General features: G+C 40.9%; 2 protein-coding genes across 6 annotated transcripts in view; both read right to left on the bottom strand.

Annotated features, from left to right (window-relative positions):
• Nucleotides 1–999: 999 nt before the first annotated feature.
• phaf1 (phagosome assembly factor 1) lies at nucleotides 1,000–17,116 on the bottom strand. Of its 2 annotated transcripts, none has more exons than XM_084061000.1 (16): nucleotides 15,858–17,116; nucleotides 15,183–15,265; nucleotides 14,647–14,730; nucleotides 12,614–12,657; nucleotides 11,557–11,636; nucleotides 10,735–10,829; nucleotides 9,088–9,185; nucleotides 8,868–8,980; nucleotides 6,859–6,992; nucleotides 6,366–6,449; nucleotides 5,865–5,947; nucleotides 5,650–5,693; nucleotides 5,420–5,469; nucleotides 4,306–4,364; nucleotides 4,058–4,130; nucleotides 1,000–3,748 (listed from the first exon to the last, which is right to left on the bottom strand). In XM_084061000.1, the coding sequence occupies exons 1-16, from the start codon at nucleotides 15,919–15,921 to the stop codon at nucleotides 3,647–3,649; spliced, it is 1,290 nt and encodes a 429-aa protein (XP_083917126.1). In that variant the 5' UTR covers nucleotides 15,922–17,116; the 3' UTR covers nucleotides 1,000–3,646. The 2 variants fall into 2 exon arrangements, with proteins under 2 accessions (XP_083917126.1, XP_083917127.1); XM_084061001.1 differs by having other exon boundaries at nucleotides 9,088–9,152.
• A 4,784-nt stretch (nucleotides 17,117–21,900) lies between these two features.
• cbfb (core-binding factor subunit beta) overlaps nucleotides 21,901–23,958 on the bottom strand; it is a 39,375-nt gene continuing 37,317 nt past the window's right edge. For all 4 annotated transcript variants that reach the window (XM_084060759.1, XM_084060760.1, XM_084060762.1 and 1 more), the window contains one exon: nucleotides 21,901–23,958. This exon is cut by the window's right edge. The gene's annotated coding sequence lies outside the window, so the exon portion shown is untranslated.

Genomic DNA, 23,958 nt, shown 5'->3' with positions numbered 1-23,958 from the left:
AGTCACTTAAGTCACACTTATCTGGGGACCCCCCAAGAATTACATGGAGACCCCCCTGGGGGTCCCGACTCACAGGTTGAAAACCAGTGCTCTATTCTACTGAGTCTAATTAGTACCAGCCTATTGAAATACTCCACTGACGCCTGGACGGTTGATGTCGGTCTGGCTGTTTGGTGCCATGCCAGATCTCTAGGTTTACCGTTAGTCAATATGACGAGACACCAGAGGAAGAAAACACTATTTACAACGTTTGTACATCGCCTTTAACCCCGTAAGCATCAGGGCCCACATACAACTTTTAAGAACAGTGGTGCTGATCTCTGCTCAATGCTGTGAGCTGTGTCATTCCTTTTTTTTAAAACACAAGCATGAGTTAATAGCATATACATTTTCCTCGTTTTGATATGGGGGATGAAAAGATTGCATATGTGCCCAAAATAATAAAAAAAATCGCTCTCTTTGAAAAATAATGATATGAAGAGAATTCCTTTTTGAAACCGGTGTGTGCTAGCAGTAATCTGATGGTGGGCTAGCCTGTATTTGAAGATGATTCAAGTGACATGACAGATGTTTTCATGACATTGACAATTACCTAATAATAATATATGATGATGATGAACTAAACTCAGAGCAAAGGCCCATGCTGGCTTCAGTGGTTGTTGCTCAATGCCTAAACTAAGACATATTTCACAATTTCCTTCCTAATGATACACTGCATAAATGTCAAGGAAATAATCAGAAACACTCATTTGTGTCAGATCAGCACTACTGTTCAGTGTTATTCCTGATTTATACATTTTGTACGGTTGTGCATCGCGTTGCGAAAGTGTGAGCTTTTAGATCGGATATGTTCAGCGCACACACCGGCACGCAACTGATGTATCAGTCCTTACGTTATGTATGAGGCCTCTGACTGCAACCCTGAAAGCAATTTACACTTTTACACAAATCCACAAAAGGATGTTAAAACTAAGCATCAATATTGAAAGGAGATATGCATTGCAATTAATACAAATAATTTATTCAGTTGCATGTATTAAAAGGTTTTAAAATATCATAGATTAGCAGATGAGACTGCAGTTGAATGTCATCCTGAGGGGATGTGGATTTCCCCCATCACAAAAATAACTCTTGACAGCTTAAATTACAGCTCTCTCATCCATATGTATTATGTAATTGGGCAGCAGCAAAATATAAAATGTCGGGAACTTGAACTAATCCTCAGTGAGCGAAAGGGACTCTGCAACACTTACTCTCTATATTTACATTTTACCCAGGTTCTCTCATGAATAACAAATTCAACAAACTGACCTGAAAATAATCAGACAAGGTCAGAGGAATGACCTGGCTAATTGGATGCAACACATTAAGCAGCAGAGCCATCATTTGCTGTACTTTCACGCAGTCTATTTCCAATAACCAATTACAGAAAAGGGAGCTGAAATAAAAGCTTTACCAGTTGAGCGGTACAGATGGATGAACAGAAAGGAGAGCGACAACACAGAATTCTCCTCTCCAAAGTGCAGATTTACGTGACAACTGGTGATCAATGTAAGCAGACTGAACGAAATGATCCTGGAACATGAAACATCTTTGGCTACAATGTTTGGCAATTCAAGAAAAATAACAAGTGAAGAAATTATTTGAAAAACTGCAGTGAATAAATCTCCACATGCATCAATGTGCTGACATGGAGATGGTGAGTCAGACCAGTGGAGGGATTGAGAGAGAATGGATCTCACACACACACACACACACACACACACACACACACACACACACACACACACACACACACACACACACACACACACACACACACACACACACACACACACACACACACACACACACACACACACACACACACACACACACACACACACACACACACACACACACACACACCAAGGACAGGCAACAATCAACCAATCAAGTAAAAAGGTGTATATTAGTGCAAATGCAAATGAAAAAAAAAAAAAAACTTTCCAGAACAAAATGAGCATGGTTATGGCATGAGTGAGTGATGGAGAAATAGAAAGAGATAAACTGATAGAGAACGTTATAGAGAAAGAGCAAGAAAGACCCCTCAAACCATGCTCTTAAAATAATAATAAAAAGCCGGCCGGTTTGTGCTTGTATCTCATCTTCTCATAAAAAACAAACACCTGTAGTACATGCAATTCCTTGCGTCTGAGCGCATGCTTGCATGTCTCCATGCATAACTGTGTCCTTCTGTGTGTGTGTGTGTGTGTGTGTGTGTGTGGGGGGGGGGGAGGGAGAGATGTACCTGGTGGTGGCTACAGAAGACGAGCCGCAGTACACATGGGAGATACAGGAAAATAACGTTGCGACAGGACTGTAATCAATGCTGTGGTACGTCTCAGGGCGTGTGTTTGAAGTTTCAAGACGACATCTTGAAACGTGAGTTTTAAAAGCAGCGGAACACATCTCTCTCATTCTCGTTCATGTAAGCTTGTGTGTGCATATGTGTAAAGCAAAAGTAAACAGCGCCTGGACACACACATCTCTGCAGCTGCAAATACTGTACCAATCATCTTGGGGATAGTAAGTGTTCCGTTACTGAAGACCTGTGTGTGTGTGTGTGTATTAAGCAAGTAAATCAGATAGGAGAGTTGGGAGAGGGGAGAATAAGTTAAAGGCTCTGATCTGGTTGGTTCTGCAGAGTTCTTGCTGGGTCGTCTTCAGCCCCATGACGTGTTTGGTTGTTCATCTGTTGGACTGGGTTAAATCCAGTTTTATCCCAGGTTTTCCACGGTTTCGGTGGCGGATGTTGTTCAGGCGTCTGATGGGTTCTGTTAAAGGTCTTGGGTTGCTGCCTGGGCTGGTTTGGTTCTTTGACTGCGTTTGGTTCTCACAGGTTTATGACTGAGCCATTCTGTAACAGACCTACTGTGGTTTTTGGAGGGACTGGATTTGAACCTACAGTACGTATGGCTGCAAGGTTAGCATGGTTGTGTTCCTGGCTGGGCTGGCAGTGCAGGTTGATGGTGTGTGTATGCTATGGATCAAGCCAGAGATTGGTCGATGACATTCTCAGGGACAGCCATATTACTGTAGCTCCACAAACCTGCTCCATAGCCAGTTACAATTAGTTGACTGCACCGGGTGATTGCTACAAAAGGTGAGGAACTAAACATCTTACCACAGTGACGTTTTGGAAGTTACTGTTACTATATTTTCTGCCATTGCTTCTTAGTGACAGCACTGTTGCACACAAATTACAACTAGGCCAAACCCGCTTAGTGGCTTACTGGAAGGGTCCAGAGAGGGAACGTTATGTGGATGGATTCTTTGTTAGCACTATCCTCCAATACCCAGTGAGCCTGTGGATCATCTCAGTAGCAGTATGGTTCGTTGTATCACCAGTGATAATCCTGCTATTGGTTGGGGCTGGATCAAACGCACCAGCGTCATGTGTGGTTATGTAAGTTTGTTGTTTGATCACTGGGTAAAGGTGGTTTCTCTGCCAGGCATGGTAGATGCTGGATGGTTCTACGTTAGCAATGACATCAGGATGGTTTTATATTCAGTAAGCAGTTATACATCTGGGCCATGTAGTCTGTGGTTCTGGGTTGAGTCTGGTTGGTGACGAAGACCTGTGCCGGGCCTGAAGAAGCTGGTTTCATGTTCGGTGGGCACTAGTACTAGAGTCGGGTCGGGTCTGGCTGACCGTCCGTGGAGCACCATAGAGGGTCACTGATGCTATGTGGTTATTCTGCATGACCTAAGGGACAGTAACACAGAGAAGGTATGTGGTTGAATGGGCTGGAACACTTATACAGTTTGAGGGGTTTTAAACATTCTGCCTTTTATTGGATCAAACCACCTCTAATCATCTCTAGCTGTAATATGCGCAATAATGGGTAATTATGGTTGTGATTTGCTTTGTTTATGTGTGCAGCATTTGAGTCCAAGACAAGTTTCCCCATGGGGACAATAAAGTATATTGTATCGTATCGTTACTGTGTGGAATAGGTTTGTATGATGCTGCCATATAAACACACACAGAGAGAAGAACTATTGATTGTCTAACCTCAAAGATCATCCTCTGCAGTCCAAAACAGAAGGTAGAGCCAAAGGGGTTGGTATTGTTGGCTGACGACGACCTGCCGAGTCGACACAACACAAATGCTCAATCATGTCAGAAATCATAACAATTTGGTGCAAGATTAAATGGCCATTTTAAAATGGTAAATGGGGCATTTATACAGCGCTTTGCTATATAAAGAAAGATTTTTCTATTTTAAAGAAAGAAAGGGAAATTGTGCATAAGTATTTTACCTATGTAGGACCACAGGTTTTTCCATGGGGTGTCCCAAAAGTTCCTGGATCTGATCCCACTGACAAAGAAAAAACAGGGCATTCAAGTGACTATGCTGCGGACAGCCGACTAAATGATTGACAAACAACAAACGACTTGTGATTGGAAGGTCGCTGACTCAAATCAGCAGTTGCTGACTCAAATCCCCAGACAAGCGGAAGCAATCAGGGTTAGGCACTGCAGGTATATGACTAATGTTCTCCTCTCCTCCAACCCTACAACAACTTGAACAAAAAAAACAGCCAAGAGCCCAGATACAAAAGTTGACCAGTCTGTTTGGGAAGTACACTGTAAATAGAGTCACAAGAACAGCCTTGGAAACAGCCAATGACATGCAGGTTGTAGTGGACTGTCAATCAGTTTGTCTCTAAATGACTTTTCCAGCTGATGAAGCATGAACTGTATATTATTCTCCACTGATCTTATTTCTCTACTGTAGCCCAGGCAATGCTGTTAGAAAGCAGGGACACAATCCTCATCTACGTGATGCTCGTTTCACTTTTACAGTAGCCTGATCTTTATAAATATTACAGGAGTGGTCATTGGAATTTCTAAAAAGACAATTTATGATGAACATTACAGTCAGTCATTTTTTTTCATGAACGTTGTAGTCAGACACGATGGCAAGATTTACCAAGTGCACTATAAGCCGCGGGACACAAATGTGGACAAAAGCAGGAGAACAGCACTCTACATTAGAAATCAATATAACAAATTGCTCATATTGTGAACTATGAGCTTAAGACTTTAAGATGTTGTAAAGGCCTGCGGAAACAGTTGACTGTCCACCAACACAACAGCAACACAATTTCCTATTCCCCATGAGTCAGTCAGATCGACCAGAAACCCTGAAAATAAGATCACATCCCTGTGCTTCCTCCCAGTGACTCCCTGAGGCCTAAATGCTTCCAGACAGATGACCAGACACTCCAGAGCCACAGCAAATAGACCACAGCACCACCGCATCCATTTACAATACTGTCTAGTGAGATTTCCTCTCAGCCAATGAGAGGCAATGATTGTGCAGATGATATATCAAGCAGGACAGTTTTGCAAATTGCGAGTATATCCAACCTTGCTGTAGGTGGTTAGGATGCAGTCCTCTGCCTGGGTAACTGCTCCTTCTAAAAGAAAGAACAGAAAGAGAGAGATGAGAGAGAAGAACATAGACAGATAAATAATGATCTGAGACACTAGACGTGAAATGTTGTGGCACTGAGATTGCATGGACGCGTGCGCTGCATGTGTAATCATTGGATACCTCATTCTGCATATAAATGCATGATTATAACAACCTCACTCACCTTTCTTGAATACTAGCGGAATTTTAAAGTCACATCGATGATATCTGCATTGAATAAGAAAATGTATGTTGTCACTGTTCATAAAGATTAAAACAAATGAAATACACAAAGAAATGGGCAGAGGAAGAGGCCAATAAAATAGATAGATAATAGATATTAAATAGATATTCAAGAGAAAGCGCAAAAGAAAGGGAAACACAGAGAGGCCTTCTTACATGTTGAAGTTGTAATGTCCTGGGTAGTTGGTATGGAGAACAAACTTCTTAACCAGATGAGTGGCAGAGTCAAACAGGATGTCCTGAGAGAGTCACAGATACAAATCAGCCATTCCCCTACTATAAGCCATTTGTCTGATGTCAAAAGTATTATCTTGGGTCTGAAATAACCCACTATCTGCTCAAATGAATTGTGTAACTTCTACAGATGCCTTTGTTGACCCTGTCAACCCATGCAGACGAGGTGGATACCGACATGAGTAGCACTATCATATTTCATTGATGTATTTTACTATTTTCTTCTCCCGTGATTTACTTCAGGCTACCATGCCTTTAGATAGTGTTGGCTTATTATCAATATAAGTTTAATTGCTGTATGTAACCCATACAACAACACGCAATGCGGGGACAAAATCCCCCACACTCATGTGTGGTGAGTGTGTGAAAGACATAAATATATGCAGACTGAATACACAAAAACATAGTTGCTGAACAACATACCACTCCTAGGGTGAAGTAGTTGAAGAAGTAGTCGTTACATTTGGAAGGAACCTGTTTATGAGGTGACGGAGAATGGATCTTCATCTGAAATAAACAGTATAAATACTATGTTGATGCATATGCAATACCATGGGAATCTGCATATTAATAAACAATGAACAGTTAGTAATACTTAATAAGCAATTCATTATAAATAATAAATAAGAGACACAAAGTATAGCAAAGGTAGACCTGGACGGCCTATTGTGTTAAAGTGTGATGGTATATCTCCTAGGACACAACTTTCTTTTAAGTCTTTTCTCTGATAGGAAAGTAGAGACAGGAAACTGAGGGTAGAAAGGAGATGGACATGCAAAAGTCTCCAGCCAGAATCAAACCGGGGATGTTGTGATTATGTGGTTTCTTTTGGAGTCAATGAGTCAACAGTATAAATAAATACATAAATAAAAGGCTAGAACAGATAAGTCTGGAGATGGGTCTAAAGTCCTCCTACCTTATCTTCAGACTTGTAGAAGGCTTTGTGTGGTGAACCCAGGGCACCCAGTACATCCTGACAGGAGTCTCCAAAATAGATGCTCCTCTCCAGCGATCTCACCTTGGTGTCGGTCATATTGCCAGGACCGCAGCCTGCACACATAATACATATACTTCCTCATACAGGATATTGCAGGACAGAAATTCTGCCTTTTATTGATGAGCTAAAGGGTCGTACAATGAACTATAAATTAGCTTTAGGGGTTCAGTAAAAAAAAACACAACACCCAAATAGATAAGAATATACAGTAGACTAGAACAGAAACGAAAGATACAGTACACAGTAGAACAGGAAAGGATAGACTGGAATAGTCTACTGAGTACAGATAAAAATAAAACGGAAAACTAAAATATATTGTCAAACTTACTTGAACTGCAGAAAAACGTTAAATTAGCTCTTCATCAAAGACGTATAAAAACACATGGCCCATATACAGTGTATAAGTGACTGGTATTGCAATGTCTCACCAAATGCTGTTTAGTATTACAAAGCTATAAACTGTTTCCATTGCAGTGGAGAATGGAGATAGACTAATATATCAGAAGCGCCCCCCACAGTAATGTAGTCCCACCTTTCATTTCAGCATCAAATTATTCATGAACAAGGTTAACAGACTCCTGTTGTGCATGTTGCCTTGTTGTCACAGCTTGCCTATCAAATCAAGTACATGCAAAATTGTGTAAACCCAAATCTAGTGGCTACAATGAATAGTCTGACAGGGCTGCAGACAGAAATACTGAACATGGACCCCTTAAAGCTCCAGTGAACTGGACCTCCCCAAATCTGCTTGAATCATCATATCAACGCATGTGCCATCTCTCTCTCCTACGTGAATGAACACACATTTAAACAAACTTACACAGATGGGGAGTTACATAAGCATGTTTGCGCACGCAGATACACACATGCGTGCGTGCGCGCACAAACACAGACACTCACCCCTCGACTTTGAGACAGTATACACACATCAAGGTCAACAAAGATCTGCATCTACAGTACAGTACCTCTTTGCCTCTTATAAAGCAATCTACTCCAACATACTTAAGTTTAGTTTGTGTCATGAACACAAGTGCACTGTTTACTGCATTTGGTTTCTCAACAGATTCTGTGACCTTCCCTCATTGCAGTTACGGTAATTTACAGAATCTGATTAACCAAATAGGGTGTAGCCTCGATCTCCAGGCTGTTATTGTTTAGTTTTGCTAAAAAATAAAAGCCTGGAGCAGCGCGTCGGTGTACCCGATATAGGAAGTGTTTCATTTCCCCAACCAACCAGAGTGCAGTGGGCGTCGCTCGTAATGTTGTGTTGACGGGGCGGGGGCTGACGAACAGATCGGTGAACCAATGGGATCACACGGATATTCTCGCCGGAGATGTTAAACACGCCCCTTTAGGTCAGAAAACAGGAGCGTTGCTGCAGCCTAAATAGGGTGTAACACCGCGAGAGGCGTGGTGTGGTTTTGACAAATAAATTACTCATATCATTTTTTTCCCTTATTATGAAACAGGCATGATCTGTTGTTTTCTTCCTCAATATCTTTGCCCTCTGGGGTTTCAACATGTCTCACTTTGTTGATGATATCATCCGTTTCCCTGTTTCAACAAGATCTGTTGTTTTCTTCCTCAATATCTTGCCCTCTGGGCTTGCCACACATCTCTTCTTTGTTGGTGATAACATCTGTTTCAACAATTACATTCACCTGTGCCTTGTTAATCATGATAAATCAGCATTACAGTGTGATGGGTGAACACACTCATTCACAGCCAGACACTATGTTATAGCCCCCCCCCCCCCTCTACTTTTGTTGTGGGGGACAAAAAGTCAACATGTCAACGCTGTCAGAGGCTTGTAAAGAGTAATAGCAGTGTGCAGCCTGGTGACATACAGTATTTGTACACTTTGAAAGAGTGTGACACACATCAAATGTATACACAGGAAAGTGCAGTAAAACACAGACTGGAGTTACCTGCTGTGAGAAGGCGGAGTTTGAGCCCCAGAGGCCCTGCCCCATCTCTCAGGACATCAACACACTCTGCATACACGTTACCAAGGAAACAGGCTAAGGGCATCACTGGGGCCCTGGAAATAAACAGAGAAGTGTAGTAGAGATTGTGTGAGTATCTGCGTACTGTATGTGTGGTACAGTACATCTTATCTAGCAGTGGGTATGTGCATAATTATGATACCTTGTATCCTGGAGGTTGTTGCCAGTGTAGATGTGCATTCTCTTCACCATGGCCCCATGGGGAATCTGCAGGGAGGCCAAGCCCAGGGCAAAGTTAGGCTGCCAAGGCAAAACAACTGGGAGTAATGCAGCACAATACTGGGGGTTTTGTTATGCGTATTGCATAATACACACATACACACACAGACTAAATAGGTTGCTTTATTTTCATATGCACGTCCGATATAGTAGGTGCATGCTAGATTAACCTTCTACCCAGAAATAACAACATAAAATGCATACAGGGTCTCAGTTTCTGTGCTGCCACAAGTTGTGATCCGCAATGAAACACCTTGTCAATAAACAACAGAAAGTGAATACTAGTCTGTTGATTTTTTTATTTTGTTGTTCATTCCTGTGATGCATTTAGTCATAATTCATCTCGCTGAATACTAGCACGTACTCAGCGGGAAGAAGTGAAGCACGTGCATATCGGTTCACCAATGCAAATCAGTGCATCAATACAAATTGGTGCATCAAAGAACATTGATTAACATTAGATGTTGTCTCATTTTACATCAAATGGTGAGTACTAGGTACCCCCAAAAGTAACTGATTTCTATTCTATTAAGGTCTCTATTGATCTGAATGTTAAAATGACTGACAACATAAAAGTTAACTCAAGTTCCAATACTGGTATGACTGACTGCAGGAGAAATGTACCGATTCTGATTTGTATCCTCGACAGCACTGGAAAGGCTGTACATGTTCTGCTCAACATAGACCAACAGCCAGTCATCTTGCATGATGATCATGATCAAGCAAACCATGAGTCAAACTGAAGCAAATGTGAGCATAATCAGCAACTGTGCTACAGCATCAGCAATGAGAACAACATACAGCTAGAGCACTGTTTCCCAAACAGTGGGTTGGGACCCATCTTTGGGTCATGGACCAATTTTTATGGGTCGCAAGTAAATAAATAAAAAAAATCTGTTTCCTACATAAAATAAGAAATATATATTATTTCAAAAGACACAAAAAACACAAAAAAAAAATCAAAACTATTTCATAAATAAAATGAAAAGAATCTAATAATTTCCATAAATACATGTTTATTTTTTAAAATACGTGTTGTGAGGATGTCTGCTATCTTCACTAGTTTGGGTCCCGGGAAAACATCAAATTTCTATTTTGGGTCTTGAACTAAAAAGTTTGGGAATCACTGAGCTAGAGGACCTCAAGGAAGGACAAGGGTTCGAATGAATGATATACATATTGCCGCTGTCGGACAGAAACCTTGTATCTCCATGTGTCATCTTTTTTAGTCACAATGCGGCACGTTGTGAGCATGTAGATCTACGATTTTATAAATACTTAACCAATGACAAATATTAACAAGAGCTTGTGACATTTTGGACATAAAAAGCTTCCATCCGACAGCTTTGGCCTCACTTTATGATGGACTCCATTACACACTAATAACAATGTAATGGGAAACCAGACGTGAAGTCCACATACCAGCTCTGACTGTGTTAAAACCAGGTTCCGGAAACGGTTCTAAATGTTGGATCCGGTTCTGGATCCCAACCCTAATTGTGAGGCTCCAAGGGCATTTTTTTTTTTTTTACTTGGTTGACGGGCAATACAGCACAGTAAGAACACACACCTCGTATTTGGGAGCCTCGTTCCATGAGTCCAGTTGGAAGGAGAAGGACAGGCCCCGGAAGTTGAGATGGAACAACTGCTCTGCAGCGTTGTAAACTAGAGGGACACAGGTACACACACACACACTCTCTTATGCTTAATTTATACATTGCGCTGCAGTGTCGCGCACCGGAAATAGCAGATCCACAAGCTCAAGACACGTTGCATTGCAATGCGTTTTGAGGTATAAATAGGCTATATGCACGGCAGCCATATTGGAAAGAAATTGGGCCTCTTCCTTACTTCCTTCACAGGTGTTACCAATGATTCTAATGAAGGCTCTGTTCCATTTCTTGTAGCACAGTGGTTCTCAAACCTTTTCCTTTCAAGGACCCCCATAACTCTGAGAGTGTACAAATGGAACCAAATGGACCCTTACGGGTCCATTTGGTTCCATTTGTACACTCTCAGAGTTACACACACGTAAGGGGGCATTTGGAACCCCCTCAAGGAACCATGAGGGTCCCTCACTTTGAGACCCACTGGTGTAGTTTCCAGTGAGCCAAAATGCTCAATATCAGCACCCTGACTCTGTTTGACCAGAATGGAACAGAGCCTTCATTAGTATCATTGGTAACACCTGTGAAGGAAGTAAGAAGAGGCCCAATTTCTCTCCAAAATGGCTGCTGTGCATAGAGCCTATTAAGTATTAGAACTGCTCATACACGATAAGCTACACATGGAAAGATCACACAACATACACAAACACTCTCTGCACTGTGTGACATCAAGCTGCAGGAGTGCTTAGTGCTTAGTGTGTGTGTGTGCGCGCGTTCTAAGTTACCTCCTGGGTGCGTAGCTCCGAATGACTGGTCTATTTGCTCTATTGTCGGGGCAATGGCCTGAGAGTTGAAATGGACTCCACTGAAACACAATACACACCCAGTTACTATTACAGTCATAAACATTGACAAGGGTTCAGTGGTGTGTTCTACCATGTTACGCTATATACGTAGTGTGACCTGCAGAAAACTTTCGTAGCCAAGCTTAGCCCTCTACTAACCATTTCATCCATTGAAAACACGCTAGCGTATCTCCATGACCACTCTTATCCCTCTGAAAAAAACCTAAAACACACCACTGGTTGTATTGAATTTGTTTATAATCTATGTGGCCATAGCTGGATTGTTCTAATGGACTCATGTATAGGACACTTCAACATGGCTACGTCATTATTCCAGACTGAGAGCAGCACTATGTGCATGAACTATATGACGAGTTGACCGAATACTGCCTCTTTTTTTTTTAAATCAACAGTTGATTGTTTAAAAAAAATTCCCTCCAATTTATTCATGGTCTGGGGAGGGTGTCGACAATCAAGTGTCTCCTCCGATACACATGGAGTCGCCAGCCGCATCTTTTCAACTGTCAGTGAGGAGTTTCACCGGGAGAGAGCAACACATACAGAGAAACAGTTCTGATCCCTGTTAGTGCATTGACAGAGATCTCCCAACTCGCCCGGCTTTTTCCATCTTCGAGGAGCACCTGGCCAAGCCAGATACGCTGCAGAAGATTCAAACCCCTAGTCTCTGTGGTGGTAGGCAGGAACTTTATGAGTGTCACTCAAGACACCCCAATGCACACACACTGACTTAATACACAACTAAACACTTTAATCTAGGACCTAGATGAAGGCTCTTTCTGAAGCCAGTGCAAAACAGTCTAGATTCCAGGTTGTTTTGTATTGGCTGCAGAGTGCAGAACTGCAGATAGAGCCCACATCAGTTTGACACATTTCGCATACTAATGTGGTCAGGCTACATTCACTCATTAATAAACAGTATGTGTTCTCATGTTCATGCTCATGGTTTGACCACCTTCAAAGTGATCTGCCTACTCACCAGTATTTCAGCTTGACTTTACTCAGGTCATACACTTCAATCACCTGTTAATGACACAGGGAGTTAAGAAACAAGACACATCCTTCTACGCACATAAGCACTTACTGGGGACATTGCATTGCATACATTATCTTACCCAATTGAACCCTAACTATAACAGAGATACATGCCTAATCTTCCTAATCCTAATCTTGTGAAAAGACTAATTATTGTATGTAGACAAAGTGTCCTCAATCAAGTTTGATGTTCAAAATGTGGTCACACGTGCACGCACACACACAGAGAAAGCTAAATGTTTCGAACAGGGATGAGGCACCAGTGCTGCCTGCTGACTGATTGTAAAAGCCTTGACACACCAAGCCAACTTGAAGGAACTAACGGGGACTGTATAGCTCACTTGCATCACCTCATAACTCCCTAAACAAGGAGGTGGCAATAGTCCAGTGCAACAAGACGAGCCAAACCGCACACGTGCTCTGTTGCTTCAGTACAGATGCTGGTGCAGTGCCGCCCTTTTCAGTGGCACTAGATCCATATAGGTCATCAGTTGGTGATTTATTTTGTCCTCCCTTTTCTGTACTGAGTTCTCTATAGGCCTCCACAAGAATAAAAAGCATTCAAATGCTACCATGGCAACACATCTGCAGTGTGTGTTGAATATTTTATTATACTGATGGCCAATATTATATCGATTTTTTTTTAAATATAGGAATCGTTAAAGGGAACCATTAAGGAATCATACCGTTAAGAGGGAATCATTAACCCATTAAAGCATCCGTGTCATTTTAGATTTTAGTTAGCACGAACAAGTTTGAGAACTACTGATTTAGAAGGCATTTGTAGAATCGGCCTCAGGTCTTAATGGGTTACGGCATGGGTTCCCAAACTTTTCAGCCCGCGACCCCAAAATAATGCGGCCATTGACTCGCGACCCCACCTAACCATGGAGGTAATTTATGCACATAAACTTGCACGTTTGGTGCGCATTTGTAATGTATTTTAGTATGACTTTTGACTGTAGGCCTACTACTTGTACTGTTAATAATCTTGTTAATATAGAATTCAATCAATCACATTTACAGTAACTAATGAGATGGGTAAAATGTACTATTTGTAATCATTTTTAGATTGAAATACATTCTGGTTTTTGTTTTTTTATTAAAAAAAAATAAAAATAATTTGACCCAAAAGAATTTCGCGACCCCACCGTCATCACCCCAACTTTGGGAACCCCTGGGTTAAGGAACCGGAATCGTTAAATTCCTAAAGGATCCCAACCTTGTCACGTAGGCTAATCATTATGCTCATTTATTAATCCGATGGCGACACCCGCCGAATATAGACGATCTACAGACTCACAACATGTCGTGATACTGTTTTCAATCCAGCTGGTGTTGTCATATTATCTTCAGGACACAGACATTAATGCAAATGTTATAGCAAAAAACGCGCACGGCAAAACGTACGGTTCGGTTTTAAACCGAGAACCACTGTACTACCACTGTACTACTATATACTGTATATAGTTGGTTTTCAATCTCTGATTTAATGATTATTACACCACTGTTAGTGTTGGCATAAAAAATATTCTTACAGAGCTGGCCTCTCCTGAACCATGCTGATCTTGGTCTTCAAATCGTCAGTTATTCATTCCAGATAGCCATTTTATTTCAAGTAACTATTGTGTGTGTGCAATCTTTTATTTTCTGACGTTTCTCTTCACATACTCGGCTAAGGCTGAACCGCCAAACAAAGAGCTCTCTCCATACAGACTCTCTCCGATGCCGATTCGACATGCTCACTCGGGTCAGCGCCAATGACACAGTACACACCGCAAAAACTACAGCCGATTGTCGTCAACAGAAGGATGTCTTTTTGGTCAGTGTCAGCTTGGTGCATCAGGGCCTTAAGGGGAACACTTCCATGCTCTTGCCATGATTATAACAATTACAGTTCCCACCTATCCAAGCCAAATAATAGTCACAACACACCAGATGACAATGTATCTAATATGTATATGTAGTTCTAATCACCTTGAGTCTCTGGTTGGCAGCGTCAAACAGCAGTTTAATTCCATCCTGAGTCAAGTTCAGTATGAGGTCATGACTAAGTGGCATCTGGAAGGGAGATGAATTGAGGAGATTAATTTCAGATGGACCAACACCCCCCCAACATATGCAATATAAGAAGCAACTACATGTATATTTTTAGCCTTGGTGCGTGCATAGTGCATACACGCTTTCCACATAGCATAGATCTCACACGCTGAACAAGACACTACATAGCCCAACTGCAGTGTAAGAAAAGACAAATGGATGGCACATTGGCATCTGTACAACAATCAATCACAGAGTTACGGTATAGCATGCAAATGGAACAGACTGACACAGGGAATTGTATGCTAAAAAGGCTCCCCGTCGTTTATTCTGAAATGAGTCCTTTGTTTTCCTCCCGGACAGATTGTTACTCCTTCCACATAGTGTGAATGGGTGTGTGTATGCAGCAAGGGATGTGAGTGAATGAGGGAATGTTAAAAGAGGCATGATGGTGTGTTTGATCATGATCTCACCTGTTCACTGTAAAGCACCTGGACATTTTTGATGATGCGGCAGTGTTTCTGCAGAATGGAGATGGCCTGGGCCAATGGCATCCCTGAGAACATAGAGTACAGACACATCCTAAGTACGATGCCTGCATGCACAATGCACATATACATACTGTAGCTACACACACACACACACACACACACACACACACACACACACACACACACACACACACACACACACACACACACACACACACACACACACACACACACACACACACACACACACACACACACAACAGTTTGGTAATGGCTCAATGAATCTGTGGACTAGATGGACACAGGGATTGATCTGCCAATTAGTCATTTCCTAAAATAACAATATTTCTCCCACAAAAATCATGTTTTTTTTAACCACTTAAACCTCAGCATTCGTATTGTGGGGAAAGCTTTCGCAGAAAATAGCTAGATCAACAAGCTCACGTGTCGCTCGAGCTTGTCGAACTGTTATTTTCAGCGAAAGCTCTCCCCAAAATAAACAGAAAAACAGAAAAGACGCTAGTACAGAGCCCTGAGGGACTCTGGTCTGTCAACCATATAGGGTTTAAGTGGTTAAACAAAGACCATGTGAACTGCTGTCCTGTCCTGGAAGGGGTGCTTCTAATGATTTCCATAATTTAAAGATTTAACACTCACCTAAAGCAAATTCCCATTGTTCATTTCCTAGAGATCTCTCAGGGACCACCTCCAGATCCAGCATTGGCGAGTAATGGGTGTCAGCTCACCTCACCTCAGTACACAACGGGACCCTATGAGGGACCCTTTCTCTCTAGTCACAACAAGTCCAGATATCTGCCTTAACCCAAAGCCCCTACAAGTGATTACTTTATTGTTACAGACCTACCTAATTCATGAAACCGACAAAAAAAATGCTACTCAACAAGTACAGTAAACAATGACTAGTTTGTCCCCAGCCCTATAGTCAGGCTTTGACATAAAAAAGGGTCCAGAAATAGTGATAAGATGATGCCCACAAAAACACCCAGAGCTGATGTAACTATGGCTAGCTATTGATGCATCAGTTATTGTGACCCTCTGTGGGAACAAGGTGCCACAGTGAGTCAAGGCTGTGACAGCTTGCACAAGAACAGGTTACGCAACTTGTCAGCTAAAAAAAAACTTACAAACAACGCACACAAAGCCAACTGTGGCTCCCGGTATTGCTTGTGTTGTGTGCTTTTTAAATCAATCCTAAATCGAACAGCAGCTAGACAGACAGCTGGCGTGTCAAGCAGCCAGAGAAGGTCTCTCTGCTGCAGGGTCGTTATCACGACCGATCCAATGTCAAGTTACACAGTCCCTGTCTCTTCCAACAGGTCCAAACAGCGACACTTGATCGAGCCCCAAGCACAAACGGAATGACACAAATTAAAATCAAACGGTCATAAATAACAACACTGCTAAACCTAACTGACCCGTTCCAGCCTTCGCCGCTAGTTGTCGTGCTACCGTCAGATTATGAAACCCATCAAATCCTGTCAACAAGATTCTCTCACACAACGCCGAGTGGTTATAGCTATAGCTCCTACCGTACGCTTACGGTAACAATACGTAACATTTAAGTACAAATATAAATAAATTACACGTAGAAAAAACAACAGTAAAACAGTGCGAAGTGTTGCGCTCCACACGGGCAGGACATAAACAAAGAGAGCAAAGACACAAGCCCGTCTGGCTGTTTTTCTTTCTTCCTTCCAACGGAGACGTTATACTGACGCTATTTTTCTCTCTGTCGCGATGAATGTTCACGATGCGTCGCCGTTACTTGTCGCTCAACAACGTCGCCCCCGGGTCGATAATTTAAATGTCCACTGCGTGTCTTTGCTGGCTGAGTCACAGAACGCCTGTAACGTCAGGAACAGAGAGAGAAGAGAAGAGAAGCAACACAAAACAACTTCAAGCATCAACAACAGACTCACAGCCGGATCAGCTGATCATTCAACTTCCTGTGTGAGCGACGTTGACGTGATGACGTGTGGTGTGGCTGCTCTGTCAGCTGACGCTCCTTGTGGTGCGTCTGACTTTTGTCTTTAGCTGGCAAAATGTACTGTTTGAGTGTTTGGCTCCAATAATAATAGTAAATATAACTGCAAGCAGCAATAATACGGGGCCAGTGAATGCAGAAAGAAAAAAGAAAGAAGCAATGATAAGTAATATGCACAATAAGCCTTAGAAGTGTAGAAGACTGAACTTGAGAGAAAAAATGACCATTTCATTAACAAATGAGCATTTTAAACCCTCACTAACCCTAACCTCAGTAGAACTACGCCTACCCCTAACCTCAAGAACCACTATGTGTAAACCTAAGAATGCCAAATCGTTCATGCAAATAGCTGAAAAATCCTGGGTTTAAGTGTTTTTCAAACTGCTCAAAATTGAGGACAATCTAAGGGCGGAGCTTACTGGTCAAAGTGATAGATGTGTTCCTCATGAGTCAAGGCACAAGTGGAAGCAAGTTTCACGACTTTCGGCCAAACGAGGCATGACTTATGCCTGTTTAAAGTTAGCATTTTCAAAACATTTCTATAGCACCCCCCTTTGGCCAATTGGAGTAAGATTGGTTTCAGGGATATTTGAAATGACCTCTACATTAAAACGTTTCAAAGAAATGTGAGTCTTGGATGTATGTGTTAGGCAGATGAATAATTTTCATAAAACTGCATAAAACTCCTCCTGGGATTTTTGAGTAATCTGCACGAAACATTTTACACATGAATTTAGGACCTTTGCCGACAAAACGATAGCGGCGGATTTTCCATAAGTGAAAAAATGCAGAAGTTATTGAGCCAATGAATATTTTTCATATAATTCAAAATAGTGGGAGATCTAAAGGTCCGAGGTCAAAAGTCAGACCACGAAAGTTGTCGGGCATGAAGAGACGCATGTGTGTATCCAAGTTTCATGGCTGTAGGTCAAACAGGGCATGAGTTGTACCTGTTCAAAGTTGGCATTTTCAATTGAGTGCTATAGCGCCACCCTTTGACGAATGAGTGTGACAATTATTTCTGATCGTTTTTCATGACCATCTACCATATGGCCGAGTTTCGTAAAAAGCGTATGCACGGTTAAGCCATAACTGGCAAAAACGGCAGAAGAAACAGAATAATGCCAATAATAAAACGAAGCCTTGCTCTGTAGAGCCTGGCCCCGTAATAATATGAAAAAAAGTTATGTACAGTACGGCACTCGGCTTTTGCCCGCATGCCACAGCAGACCAACTCCATCTTGTACTGTATATTGGTGCAAGACCTGAGGCCGATTCCACAAATGCCTTCTAAATCAGTGGTTCTCAAACTGGTTTGTGCCAAGTCCCAAATTAATATATATTTGGCCACTGACCCCCCTCCCATCTGAAAATGTTGTGCCAGGGACCCCCCTCAGGTGTTAAACAGCTCAAAATTATTCAAAATCATTCAAACACCTTTTTTCCCCAAATATTAAAAAATAGCAGATGTGTGCAAGCTTTTATATCTGCTATTTTTGAGAACCAATGTTCTGAACCCTTACTCAGTGTTGGGTTTATGTATTGTAACTTTGTTTTTGAAGCTTCTATAATAAATGTAGCCGACGCCGGACGCAAAGGAAATGTCGATGACGGTGGGGTGCAGCACCCCCTGGTGGATAATGTAAGAAAAACTGTCTGAAATCCTGAAAATGTAGTTTTAAATTGAAAATATGAAGTAGCTTTGTTTTGTTTCAAAGCCATAGGAATACTTTGGCCACTAACGTCATGTACAATATTTCTTTTTCTCTATCATTCATACTGTGTATCTGTTGTTGTATTATTTATGGTGCCAAATAACTTCATATCTTTTTTTTAATTACTTTGTATTTTTTGTTGTGAGGTGAGATTAACTTCATAAACCCCATGGGGTTTTGTCAATCTCACCTGCACAATCCAATCCAATATTATGCTGTTGTTACAAATGTATTGTTTTTTAAATGTGAAAATCAAAAATAAAAACTGCTAATAAAGTATTCAATCAAAAAAAAAAGAAGCATGGTTTCAGAGTGGTCAGCTGTGGATCAAGATAACTATAATTTGCTTGGACACAATCATTTATTGGCCGGACCATCTGGGTGAGAGTGTTTGATGCTCAAAGCATTTGTCATCAATGATTGTGAATTAGAACATACACAACACTGTAGGTAAGTTGACACAGATATAGGCCTACTGTACATTGTGTATTTCACATTGTGTGAAGTAAACTAATTGATTATTTTGAAGCTGAAGTGTCCTGTTTCAGTTTAAAAAAAAGGAAAAACTTGTGAAGATTCATACAAGTTTATTATGAAAATCAAAAACAAAAACATTTCAGGTTTTAGTTTCTCCTCATAAAGACAAGTTAATCAGACATGCTAAGACATCCCTAAAAAAGAGAAAGTAATACCACCCATTTGTCAGAAAATAAAAACTTTAAAAGTGAATACAAGCCACTAAAATATTACAGACAGCATTCTTCATTGGGTAACTAAACAAACCCAAGGTATCAAATAACTTAAATAAGAAAATAAACAATTTATTTAAAAATAAACTAAACGTGAGCCAACATGTTGATTGTGGTGTGTGTCTTTCCTTAATGCCCGCATTAAGAGAATAGAGAGATGGAGCATCCACTAATATGATAAATGATGGTACATTGAATGAATCCTGGCCACACAGCCACTTTTATAACCATTAGCTGATGGAAATTGGACTTGTATTTTCATAAATCATATATCTGGTGACTCTGACTTCTAATGCAATGATAGAGACTTTTGTTGCAGCATCTTTTATTATTAGGGTTGTTATTTTTTTCTCTAATCTGATTTTATCCTTTTTTTTAATCATGCAAATTATGTATTTGTTAAATTTGAACAAGAGCTGTGTCCCACGAAGGGAGTGATATTTCTCCAATTATTTTAGAAATTCCAGTTCTGTAGCTCAGTGGTTCTCAATCTTGGCAGGCCGTGACCCCCCAAAATAATCATATTTGAACTGGGGACCCCCACCCTGACAAGCACGAATTGCAGGAGTTAAGGCATTCCATTTAGTTTGCCACAGATAAATATTGTGAAAATAGCAGATCTACAAGCTCACAACACGTTGAAAGGCATTGTGAGCTTGTAGATTGGCTATTTTCAAAATGTTTGCCTCTTTCTTATATTACTGTATCTGACAATTTGGCCAATGTTTGACCAGTTTGTATTGTATAGTTTGTTAATTACTTTTGATGCAGTAATGGTCTTTTTCTTTTCTTTATTGTTTCTTTTTTTCCCCCCCAAATCATGTGGGGACCCTCCTGGGGGTCCCGACCCACAGCACAGCTGTAGCTGACAGGCCCTTCAGGCAGACTACTTCCTCTTTCACTGTAGTTCTGGTGCTGAAACCTCACTATGCCGTTTTGAAACCAAACCCTTTGTTGCCAGACAATGCTGAAACATTTGTTAACCCAGGCCAAGGCAATCCAAACCCCAGTGCCTTTGACTGTCCGCCTGACTCCCTTATCTCTCACTCCTGCTTCACAATCACATCCAACACTGGCAGGCAATCCCAAAAGATCTAAACACCTATAAAGCAGTATTATGAACATTTGAACATGTCTTCAATGTTTTAGCAGACGTGTTTTGACTGTAAGCCTTAATCAGCTGACAAAGGCCAAAACGTGTGTTTGTTTCTATGCTGCATAACATTTTTTTAAATGTACTTTACAGAAAGAGTGGCCTTTTTCCTTCTCATGTATTCAATTACAGGGCCACACTTGCACCCACACTGGCTTATTTAAAAGTTTTGCATGTTTTTCCTCATAGTTGAACACAATGACACAATTTCAGGAAGATTTCTACTAGTCCCATACAGGTTGGGGTGTTCAACCACAGACCCAAATGAAAACTTGAATCTCTTGCTCTGCCTTCCAGCGTCATGAAAACATATACAAATAAATATCAGATTCCACCTGCAACAGGCTTTAGGCCTGTCTTGCATCAGGAGCCGTTGTTTTAAGGGACCAAGCTGCAGAACTATGAATCAGTATTCATAACATTTCTCTCATTATTAAACGCTTTCAATAACACTTCAGGGCTTTCCCCTCATCTGCTTGACCTTTCATCATAAAGATGGGTTTAGGGTTATAGCACAGTCAATCCAGCTCAAAATAATCCATAATAGATGACAAGGACACTGTGATTGATTGAAACAAGATTGCATCCTGAACCTATGTAATTAATTACCAAATGTGAAATTTAAGACAAAATTCCACAATCATAATTAGGATGTGTTGAATGTTTTTGGAGGAAAACACATTTTCTCTCAAAGCTCCCATGTTAATGCAGGACAACTTAAATAGCGTTAACATTTGGAAGGAATCCCATTTGATCCCTATTAAGTCATCCCACATCTCAAAATCATCTTTAAGGTAAAGCGACAAGTTGTGAGCTTGTGGATCTGCTATTTTCGGTGCGCGACACTGGCAAATACATGAACCTTCAAAGTGAAAATTGTCTGGAATGGCCCACCAGAAGTGTGTGTTGCATCAGCAGTGATAGAATATTATTTTAAACTATGTTATACATTTCATTCATCATTATACACATAAATAATTGTCTGTTCTGATGGTGTGACGGACAGTCTGGGTTTCATATCAACATCAAGGTCAATTCTCAACATGTGGACTCAGAAGAAAGAAATGCAAGAGGCCTCTTGAACAAAATATTTTTCTTGGTTATAATAAGTATAATCAAACCGTTTGAATGTACCGACTGGAAAATGAAATGAAAGTCTTGTCGCACAATATAAAAACATTAATGTAATAACAGGAAATGGGTCAATCCACATCAACACAGGAAGTGGACTTTCTTTAGAAAAATAAAAAATAAAAAGTTAAGGATGAAGGCCCAGCACTGGATAATACAGGAAATGAAATGAAATAAAATTATTTTAAAAGACAAAAAAATTGAAACGACAAAATACTCAAAAACACTCCATTCCAGGAGAAATTCTTAGAATTGGTTGTTAAATCTAATGCTGCTACATGCTATTCTACAACAAAGCATAAAGAAGGACTTTAAATGAATGCATATATATTGAGAGATGAGAATTAATATAAAAAGTAAACATCATGACTTTCACAAACAAAATAATAAGATAATAAAACATACTGTTTCATTACAATAGTGCGGCAATAGGACAGGGCATAGTATTTAGGCTGCATAGCTTTTACAGTGTTTCAATGGTGAGGAATAACCAGGTGATTGATACTTATTTGACAGGTGGATGGCAACTAAATCTGACATGTAGCAATCAATTCTGACCGAGAATTCAGATTTTATGGACACATAGCTACACTGTTACTCAATCTGAAGATTAAGAAAATATGTTTTTGTTTGTTTGTTTGTTTGTTTTTTGCTTCAAATCTGTGTTGGTAAACTAATATTTTTTCGTATAATTGCACATGCAGTAATATGTCTTGATGAGCCTTGGTCCACAAACACAATTAAATAATTAAAATGTAATCCCCAGGCCTAATGCCATGAATTTCAGCATTTTGTTTGGCATGAAATTTGGCATGAAACTGTTATTCCTTCCTCTTGAAAAAGTTGTAAAAGAGAGTGCTGCTATAGGGATACATATCTTGCATAGGAAACAACATAGAACATGTTAGGTAGGCCTGCGTTTGGTTTCATGCATAACAGAAAAGCCATGTGGGGGACAAGACTGACTCACATAGTGCAAAATCCCTCAAAAGACACACACACGTGCATGCATTCACGCATGCACACACACACACACACACATGCACACACACGCACGCACACACACACACACACACACACACACACTCACACGCACACGCACACACGCACTCGCGCACGCACAATCTTTTCCCGTCACAGTTTGGCCATGTTAGCTCCAACATTCTGTTCTATGACCGCACAGTAAAATCATCAGTCAATTTAAATTAAAGGAACACTGGTGATTATACTGTGTGTGCGTGACTTCGTGATTCTTGACTTAACCGTTTTGTGAGAATGTTGGGCCCCTCTGTGTTGATGTTCATATAATAGAACACATTGCTGTCTACACATCCTAGGCAAGTCTGAGTTATACTTGGTTGCTCACCGCGTCGCACACCAAACGTGACTGATCTACAAGCTCACAAGGCATGCAGTGACGCCTTGTAGATCTGTTATTTTAGGTGTGCGACACCGGCACAGAACGATAAACCAGGCTTGGTAGCATTGCAACATGGCCACCATTGAATAAACTGCCTGAACTCTGTATACAGTAAAATCCTCTGTGTTGATTTTCTGCATGTTAAAATCACACTGAGGATCATAGCGTAATAGACAGTAATAGCAGTAACCCCCCCACAAAGCCTATTAAAAAGTTACAATTTTCATAATATCCCTTTCCTTCACTCCCTCCTTTCTTTACCCCCCCCCCCCCCCATTATTTCCCAGCAAAGTTGAACGTTTGGTCTCAGAAAACAGCAGGTTTTGGGGGAAGGAACTTGGCATGGTAGGGGTCAACAGTGACATTACCACAACGTGAAATTGAAATTGCATCACTTTGTCACTGGTTTGCGTTCTGTTTGGATGTACCGTACTCATCATGACGCAAACTTTTGTTTGCGTCATGATGAGTACATCCAAACAGAACGAAACATAATATAATAACAAAATATATATTCATCACCCTGGTGATCCTTACCAACAAGCCCAACCCCTGACCCCAAACCCCCTCTTGCCTATTTTCTCT

The sequence above is a fragment of the Gymnoscopelus microlampas genome (genome assembly GCF_963454915.1).
Source record: "Gymnoscopelus microlampas genome assembly, chromosome: 6".
NCBI classification, from domain to species: Eukaryota; Metazoa; Chordata; class Actinopteri; order Myctophiformes; family Myctophidae; genus Gymnoscopelus; species Gymnoscopelus microlampas.
The sequence above is the reverse complement of the archived record's forward strand: the minus strand, read 5'-3'. Positions and strand labels throughout refer to the sequence as shown.